We start from the raw sequence: 9,475 nt of genomic DNA, 5'->3' as shown, positions 1-9,475 counted from the left end.
TGTAGGTTTTTAAATATTGTGAATGTTCATATTTTTTTTTTAAAAATCCATAGCTTTATTATTTGTTTATTCTTGTACCATTTATGAGTAATTGGATGATCGGATTATTGGACAAAATAAGACCACCCATAAACAAAGGTATCTCTAATTAATTAGTTAATATTGCAATGTTGGGAGTATGGAGACCCTTCATATTTTATTCTAATGCCAAATTTACTAATGAAATTTGACCTTTTATCTCTTACAAGTGGTTGCATATTTACATATATATATAAAGAGAGAGAGAGAGTGGTGATGACATTGATAGACAAACAAGTAAAAAATAAGAATATACACTCGTTTATCCATGCAAAACTCTTTTGCAATTATGATATTTGACTCATTGACAAAGTATGATTTTTTTTATTTTTCAACTTAACATCAACAAATTTATTTCACAGCGAACAATAAAAGGAAGGAAGGAAGGAAGGAAGAAGCTTCAAATAATTATCAAAAGAAAATCTGGGCATCTGTCATTTTTCTGTGTTCACATGTACAGATTAGTGTTAAGTGATTTGTTATTGTTGACTTAACCCATAGTCTTTAAAACTGAGATATTTAGAAGATATGACTCTTTCAGGATGAGGTAATTAAGGGAGTAGACAAACTGAGGATTATTTCAGTATTGAGTGCTACGTTTCAAGCTATAAATCTCAACATGCATTGAACTTAAAGCACAGCCAATAAACAAAATTGCTCGAATTATTAGTACAGTATCTTTATTTTTTTCTCTGAGAAAATGGAAGTGGCCAATGAACAAACAAAAACAGTGTCTCGATCCTTCACCATGAAAGGCGGGGATGGCCCTCTCAGCTATGCCCGAAACTCCAGCCTTCAGGTAAACGCATTCCCATCAGCCAAAATTAAGCTTTTTATGTCGAGTTTAGGAACTTGGAATTAATAGTGTTTATCAAACAAACGCCAATTATTATTATTATTATTATTAAAGAGAATATATATAAGACCAAGAACATATAATTTTAATTGCATGCAAAGCGTTTGTGGCTATTTACTGCTTCTTAAATATAACTTTTGTAACTACAGAAAGGAGTTGTTGATGCAACGAAAGAAATGATCATTCAAGCAATCGCAAACACGCTTGACATCGACAAGCTCTGCTCTGAATCTTCCAAAACATTCCAAATTGCAGATTTTGGTTGTTCCATTGGACCGAACACGTTTTACGCCATGCAAAACATCATAGAATCTGTGGACCAAAAGTGCCATGCCAAGCATGGGAGCTCTGCATCAATTGATCTGGAATTCCAGGTCTTCTTCAACGATCACACCAGCAATGATTTCAACACGCTATTCTCATCTCTCCCTCCCTCGCTGCCATATTTCGCTGCTGGGGTGCCTGGTTCATTTTACGGGCGCTTATTCCCAAAATCCAGTATCCAGATTGGACATTCCTCTAGTGCATTGCAATGGCTCTCCAAAGTTCCGGAAGAAGTTGTTGATAGCAGTTCCCCGGCCTGGAATAAAGGAAGCATATATTGCACTGGAACAGAAAAAGAAGTTGCTAAAGCTTTTGCAGCTCAGTTTGAGAATGATATGGAAACCTTTTTGAATGCTAGAGCTGAAGAGCTTGCAAGTGGAGGGTTGATGGTACTCGTTATGGGTGGAATTCCCGACGGGATCTCTCTATGTCAGACTTCGATCGGAAAATTTTATGATTTTTTCGGTTCTTGCCTCCTCAATTTGGCTAAGAAAGTAATTTTTGGCTTCAAATTTTAAAGCCATCATTTAACTTAAGCCATATGAACATATTACGGAAATGTTTTCATTTCAAGTGGGCTTAAACTCAATATTTTGTTAATATTGCAGGGATTAGTCACTGAAGAAAAGGTGAAGTCTTTCAATTTGCCCTTATACTTTCCATCCACAAAGGAGTTGAAGGCAATCATAGGGAGAAATGGGGATTTTAGCATCGAACGTAGCGATGAGATAATAGAAAAGTTGAAGCATGTGCATGCCTTGCCTGATGCCCAAATCTACATATCGCAAATAAGAGCTGGAATGGAAGGTTTGATCAAACATCATTTTGGGAAGGAGATTGCGGAGGAGTTCTTCCAAAGCTACGCCGCAAAACATGTAGAGACTGGCTTCGTCTTTACAGCCAATGCCTGTGACAATACCTTAATATTCATGATTCTCCGACGCAAATGAATGAATGAGCCTTAGAAAGAGCTAACAAATTAAGTCTTTCCACTCACAAGCACTTATGTATGCACCATCTTTCCTTTGACTTGGCGTTGTTGCTTAGAATAATCAGTCTTCAGTGTGAAACATCATTATTTTGTATACCAATATATATATATCATCTCGTCATTTTCATTGTTTTTCGTCTTATTACTTCACTTGTGTTATGTTATTAGCTCATCAAGATCAGGTTATAACATGGAAGGCAATTTTCTTTCATATAAATGATTAATATGTTATTAGTGAAAGATATCTATACTCTCCCCAGTATCAGAAACTTTCTATGGGGAGCATGTTCAACTACTGTAACTACGGAGAAGGAAGATTAGAAATGGAATGGCCCATGAATTAATAATGTGCCCCATATGCAACAATGTGAATGGGTGAAAGGGGTGTGGTTTGGAATACAAAATAGATGAGAAGGTTGGCCTAGTTGTGAGAGATGATCGAGGTAGAATACTAGCCTAGCCAAGCCGGTGAAGGGAAGGGAAGGTTGCAAATGTAAACTTTGCCCCAAACGGTGGCTACGAGAGAAATATTCTTATATATTAGGTTAAACTTGTCAAATCCCACAATTAAAAATTTTGTACACGTGGCATAATCTAACGGTGATGATCTCTTCCGCCCTCATCAATGAATTGAGAGAATCCTGAAGAAAAATATCTCCCAAAATCTCCCCTTCTTCTTCCTTTCAAACCCGAAAGTCGTAAACAAATCAACTCTCCCTCTTTCTAATTTCTTCACTCACAAAGTAACCGTTTTCTTTTTCTTTTTTCTTTTCAAGATAAGTACCCTGGAATCCATGGCGGGAATCCGATTGGCGCCGGAAGAGTCACCGGACCTGACTCAGCAACATCCGCCGCCGCAGCAGCAACAGCTGCAGACCGGTCGAGAAGTGGCGTCCGACGACGAGCGGTCGGTGGCTGCCGATTCCTGGTCTATAAAGAGCGATTACGGAAGCACACTTGACGATGAGCAGCGCCACGCTGATGCCGCCGAAGCCCTATCCTCCGCTGCCAACTTCCGTGGTGCCTCCGATTATAGGTTTTCATTTATCTATTCCATTTTTCTTTCTTTTTTGCCTTATTTTTTAATTGAATATTTGTCTACGTTTTTGAGATTTTTAATAGAGTTACTATCGAGTTGTGGAAAGTGAAATCGGAGCTTAATTGCTTAACTTTAAGTTTTTTTCATTTATTTATGTATTGTTGGTTGTGAATTTTAAGCTTGATATTTGATCTGCTCACAATCGGATAGGAAGCATTGCTTTGGTAGAAGGTGAAATTGACATTTAGCTATCTAAGTTTGACTTTTTTGATTTAGGGATGAAATGCGACTGAAATGTAAAGAAAATATGTTGAGATGATCAATTGTAGGATTTTTAATTCTTCATAGCAACATAATAAGATGTATACATTTTAACATATAATTATTTATTGGTATGACTTAATGCAAATCTTCAAGCAAGTTCTTTGCTTCTATTTTGTTACTTATAAAGTAATAGCAAATAGTGTAAAACAAAATCATACTGGATAATATGAAATTATGGATTTTGTTGTCTACGTAATTTTTTCTTTTAATTCTTCAATATTATTATTTGCTTTTATTTCCAAAAACACATTATACTTTTCTCTAGCCAAGAAGGAAAAGTAACAATCAAATGGAGGCTTATTTGTTGAATTTTCGGAATTTGGTTTTTAAGGGTTCTTCTCAAGGCTTTCTCTGTGTTTTTGGAATCATAGGAGGGTAATAGTGTATTATAACCCATTGCTAGATAAAGTTGAATTACATATATTTATTATTGCTGATAGCCTTCACATGAATTTCTATGGTTTGTGTTGACCTGCAGTTCTGACAAGGATGAACCAGATGCCGATGGAATGACATCAATGCTTGGTCGTCAGAGTTATTGGGATGCTGCATATGCCGGTGAGCTGGCAAATTTTCGTGAACATGGCCACACTGGTGAAATTTGGTTAGAATTACCTTAACTATGTAATTTTGCTATCATATTTCTTGAATTATCTTCATGTTTCACTGTTATTTTTTCCATGCTTAATGATAAAGTTCAAACTAGATAGGCTGTGGCTTTACTCTATGGTCTTTTATGTATGTTTTTGCGATATATGCTTCAATTATTTGTAAAAAATCAGGCAGTCAGCATTTGATCAAACACATCCTTCCCAGCATGTAAAACTGCCATTAATAATGCCTCATTGTTATATTTTACTAATTGGCCAATAAACACCCTGGAGGAATTCTTTCAGGAAGAGTGAAGTAATTTGTTTTTAATACAATGGAATTAAGAGAATCCATAAAGTATGGAGATGTGCTTGTTAAAGAATTTTCTTAGTTATACTTCATAGTTGGTGTCATCCTTCAATATGTCATTAGGACCTACCTGTCATCCTTCAATTTGTCATTAGAACCTACCTTGTTTTTGTTTATCACATAAATGTCAATGATAGGATTTGAACATTGGCCGTAAGAAGAAATAAGACTTTATAACCATCCAGTTAAGCATGATCTTTGTACTACTAGCCAAAATTTGTATTACTAAAAACACAATTTTGTAATTTATGTTTATAAACATATTAGTGAAGTTTTATTTAATATGCATTTCAAAGGTTACCCCAATGACCTAGTGACTTGATACCTTCATCGAGTTGCTATTTGGGCCAAGTTTAATAACTCTCTCATAATTAAAGGATTCTAAGAACTTTTGTTTATGCTAATTTCATCCAAGTTCCTTTAAATAGTTTATCCCTTCACCATTTTACCTCTTTCTCTATAGGTTTGGAGCTGACGTCATGGATACTGTTACTTCATGGACCAAAAGCTTGTGTATTGATAGTTCTCAATGTCACATGCCAAATCATGTTGATGAGGCCAAACCTGAGCCTGTTGAACATGGTGATAAATATTTGTCTTGCTGGAGTGTACTTGACATTGGCACTGGCAATGGTCTGCTCCTTCAGGAACTTGCTAAGCAGGGGTACACTCTGAGATTTTGCCTGTAGTTCTGGTATTATATGCTACTAAAACTAAATCAAGATAAAATTAATTCATAGTCTGCAGTGCAAAAATAAGTTGGCTTGGATATTGTTCGTGCTATTGGTTGACTGGAATATTATAATATATAATTTTGCCGTTTCTTTTGGATTCTTTCATGACATCAGTAGATAAGAGGTGCTCTTAGTCAATTATGGTCCTTGGTTTAAGTTGGCCAACAGATTGAGAGTTTGATAAACATGAACATGTAGTTTGAAGAAAAGGATGCGACTTTACTTAAAGATGGAAACAGTTTCATATATATATATGTATATATCAATTATGGACAGGGGAGAACACGTATTAATGTGGAGTAAAGCAATTGAGATATTTACAGAAACTCTGGAAGTATTTGAATCTGGCAATATAACCATGCTTGCAGTATTACTTGAGAAAGGAACAATTTCACTTGAATTCTGGTGAACATTTGTGTCATTTGTATATGCATGTAGATATAATTTTATTTTGGATGTGCATCAAACGCTCTGTGAACTGTTCAATTCTTTATATATTCTTTATTTGCTCTGGTATCTTATCTGATTTCAGTAATCTACCTTTTTTCCTTACTTTTATCAGAGAGAGTATACTGTAGTAAACGGGGATGTAACCTCATTTATGGAACCTAGAATTGTGCCTTTCATTTGCTAGCTAGCTAGCTCATTCGGGATTCTTTTTTAACACAAATTTTATAGGATGCCAAAAATGAGTAGTAAGAAATCTAAAACATGAGGAACAGCAACGAAGAAAGTCCTATAAAAAACCCCAAACACCAAAACCCCTTTTATGAGTATCAAAACTAGTACCCAGCAAATAACAGTTTCCAAGTGTTTGCATCACTGTTGCAGAAACTACATCTTGCAAATTTTATCCTTAATAAGCTGCTGGGAAGGCCTTTATCGAAGAACTTATGCTTCAAAAATATACTGTCACTCCAACCATGTTCTGCAAGCAATTTTCTGGATGCAGCATAAGTTTATATCTTCAAGACCTGTTTGTTAAGTGAACTGATCCTCGTTAAGATTCCCTGCCTGGACAAGCCAAAGGGTTATTAATCAGCATTCGGACGAGTCCTGTACAATCAAGTTCTTGGTCTTTTAGGATTTACTTTATTCCTTGGCAACATAAGTAAATAAATAAAAAAAAAAGCGATCTACTATTTTACTTTAAATTTTCCTTTTTTGGATAAGTAAAGCACTAGCATTTTGGCACAAAATAGTAAAGTTATTTAGGCTGAATATTTTATCTCTCAGTCTAGTGTGGCTAACATTTCAAATTTGTTAAGTCCAACTTTCTGATGAGTCTATTCTCCACATCACACATGATAGTCATTCTTTTGGAGAAATAATATGAGAACAAAATTGTTCATCATATGCTGCAGTTTGTCCAATTAGGGGAAGAAAAATGCAAGGAGAAATATCATGTGCAACTTGTTTGAATATGCTATCTACCTGGAATCTTTGGCATGACTTTTCTAAAGCTGATTATCATGTGGTATAGGGACAAGTGATTGGATTGATAGAGCAAAGAAATTAAAAAGAAAAAAACAGAGAATAAATTGTTTCTATTGCCCCATTATGCGTCATGTCAGTGTTGATTTATTCTATTTAATTTTTGTTACATTAATTGTGGTGTAAGATATGTGTAGGCCTTCGGTCAACTTCTGATAAATTTATGGGTTAAGAAAGTAAAGTTTTCTCTTATATTATTGCATTTATGGTTATGGTCAAGTGAATGTTTTGCATTTTTCAATTCAGGTTCACAGATTTAACTGGAACTGATTATAGCGAAGGGGCTATTGACCTTGCTCGAAGCCTTGCAGATCGAGATGGATTTTTAAACATCAAGTTTCTGGTGTGGATTGAATTCTGAGAGTTCTTACTGAATCTAATTACAGGCTTTTTTTTTTTTCATTAATCCATACTATTAGAAGAAATATTTATGTATTCTTTTGTAATCTACCATGTTCTTTAATTTGGAGTGCTTGCCTTCCATGTCTATGGTTCCTTTATGCGTGCATTGGTTTGTTCTCTCTCTATTTATGTATTTATTAATTTTATACATACTGTCATATTGGCATTGATTAGATCTTACTTTGTGATATTTGTTTAATCTTTACAACTTCCTCATCTCTCTTGTCTTGGTTAAGAAAACCTTGTTTGATTTTGTTGTATTTGTTGTTGACAAACCATTGCACTAGTAGACATTTCCTGGGTCTTATTTTTAGATATTTGTTTAATCTTTGCACTTCTCAACCATTCTTAGTTTTTTGGTTATTCCTTCATTCTTTACAACTTCCTCAACCTCAAAAAGGGCTCTATAAGCCAAAATTTAATGGCTTGGGGAGGTTAGTGCAGTATGCAGTCCAAACAACAAAATTTGAGATCCATTTGTGAAAAAAATTGGATATTAAGCCTTCAAACACCCACGTAAAAGATAAAGGTGGAGCTGTAGGTTTCCTATGCAGAATAATAGAGCAGAAAACTATACTTGTTGAAAGTTGAATTCCTGCATAGTTGATTTTTCTCTTGATAGCTTGATCATTCTCAATGTACCTTGACCATTGACAATTTTATTTGGTCTTTAGGTTGATGATATTCTTGAGACAAAATTGGAAAGACGGTTTAAACTTGTCATGGATAAGGGGACTCTAGATGCCATTGGTTTGCATCCTGATGGGCCTATCAAAAGGTAATAGTTACGCAACCTTTACTGCAATCTACTATATTAGTTTCTTTCTTTGCCCTCTGTGTCTTCCTTTGTACACCAATTTATATTAACAAATAACTGGTTATCAGGAAGTTCTTGTCCATACTGACAGAATCTCATAAGTTGAATTGTACAATTTGCACTTATATATAATTAGATGCTGTAGTTTATTTTGTTGCTTTTTAATATTTCAGTAGTTCTTAAACTTGTGAAAGTCTAAACGAGTTTCCATTTGATTACCTTCTAACAATTCCTTTAACTTTTTCCTTGTCAGGATGATGTATTGGGATTCAGTTTCAAAGTTGGTAGCCCCTGGCGGAGTACTGGTAAGCATCTTACACAGGCTCATTTATGGTTATATTTTTTTATTTATTTTGAATAATGTGTACGTGTGTCTGAAATGAAAGCCCACAACAGAGTCAAGTTTAAACATTCATCATGTCAATATTCTGAGAATAGCTTGGAAAAGGCTTGACTCTGTATTCCAGCATGCTTGTAAGCTGTGTGAGAATTTTCTCTAAAAGAAAGATTTAATAACTTCCACCCTATCTTTTTTTTTTTTTTTTTTGGGTTGAAATGCTACTTGTAGGTGATTACATCTTGTAACCATACAAAAGATGAATTGGTGCAAGAGGTGGAAAACTTCAATCAAAGAAATATTGAAATGCCCCAAGAGCCAAATACAATGGAGGACCAAGAAACACGCAGAGATCTTCCTCCATTCCAATATCTGAACCATGTTCGGACTTATCCAACATTCATGTTTGGTGGGTCTGTGGGATCACGCGTTGCCACTGTTGCATTCCTACGGAATTAAATTGTAGGAATGAAATTTGAATGAGCTTAGCTTGTTGTCATGAATGGGTCACACTTGTGCTTTGTTGTGGTTGAAACTGTTAACTGCATGCATACAGAATTGCTGGAGAGGTACTGACATTTGAAACTCATTTGTCGGATTCTTCCTCTAAGATAGGATGTTCTTTTATGTTTTTTCCATCAAAGATACCGGTGTAGCTGCTGGTGAGATTACCCTCGGCAACTCAGTACAAATACTTTAAGTTAATGTTGTCTCAGTTCTTGTAGTGGTTGCTAGTTGGTTCAGTGGATGAGGGTCTGGGCACCATGTGCCTTTGTTGGGTTAACATTGAAGCAGAAAATTTGACACTGCAATTTATTGCGAAATTGTAGGTGTTTTCATTTGTTTCCTGTTTACCTTGTCAGATTTGAATCCTGAAAATAGTCATTGCTGTTGTTGCAACCTGAACGCCCACACTATGTAGTCAATGGATCCTACTCCCGGGTAGGGCATGGATTCATTTCGTTTACATAGTGCTCGGCCGGCACTTGTCGTGGACTGAACTTGTAAACATGAGCATAGATTTCCCTGTTGACTGACTAATTGTAAACTAGATCCCAATTATCGTTGGTCAACTGTTTGATAAAACAAATGGCCGGCCGGCTCGTTCCTTTCTGAATC

General features: G+C 35.5%; 2 protein-coding genes across 2 annotated transcripts; both read left to right on the top strand.

The window, feature by feature from the left end:
- Nucleotides 1-752: 752 nt before the first annotated feature.
- Nucleotides 753-2,314, top strand: LOC18601956 (loganic acid O-methyltransferase-like). The gene is made up of 3 exons (XM_018119050.2): nucleotides 753-877; nucleotides 1,084-1,752; nucleotides 1,867-2,314. The coding sequence occupies exons 1-3, from the start codon at nucleotides 779-781 to the stop codon at nucleotides 2,206-2,208; spliced, it is 1,110 nt and encodes a 369-aa protein (XP_017974539.1). The 5' UTR covers nucleotides 753-778; the 3' UTR covers nucleotides 2,209-2,314.
- Nucleotides 2,315-2,904: 590 nt separating this feature from the next.
- AR401 (S-adenosyl-L-methionine-dependent methyltransferases superfamily protein) lies at nucleotides 2,905-9,204 on the top strand. The gene is made up of 7 exons (XM_007033064.3): nucleotides 2,905-3,285; nucleotides 4,091-4,216; nucleotides 5,036-5,236; nucleotides 7,047-7,143; nucleotides 7,877-7,980; nucleotides 8,273-8,324; nucleotides 8,588-9,204. Exons 1-7 carry the CDS (start codon nucleotides 3,044-3,046, stop codon nucleotides 8,813-8,815), a joined length of 1,050 nt encoding a protein of 349 aa, XP_007033126.2. The 5' UTR covers nucleotides 2,905-3,043; the 3' UTR covers nucleotides 8,816-9,204.
- The last annotated feature ends 271 nt before the right edge of the window (nucleotides 9,205-9,475 follow it).

The sequence above is a fragment of the Theobroma cacao genome, chromosome 4, assembly GCF_053813885.1.
Source record: "Theobroma cacao isolate CCN51 chromosome 4, ASM5381388v1, whole genome shotgun sequence".
Taxonomy (NCBI): domain Eukaryota; kingdom Viridiplantae; phylum Streptophyta; class Magnoliopsida; order Malvales; family Malvaceae; genus Theobroma; species Theobroma cacao.
This window is presented reverse-complemented; position numbering and strand designations above follow the sequence as displayed.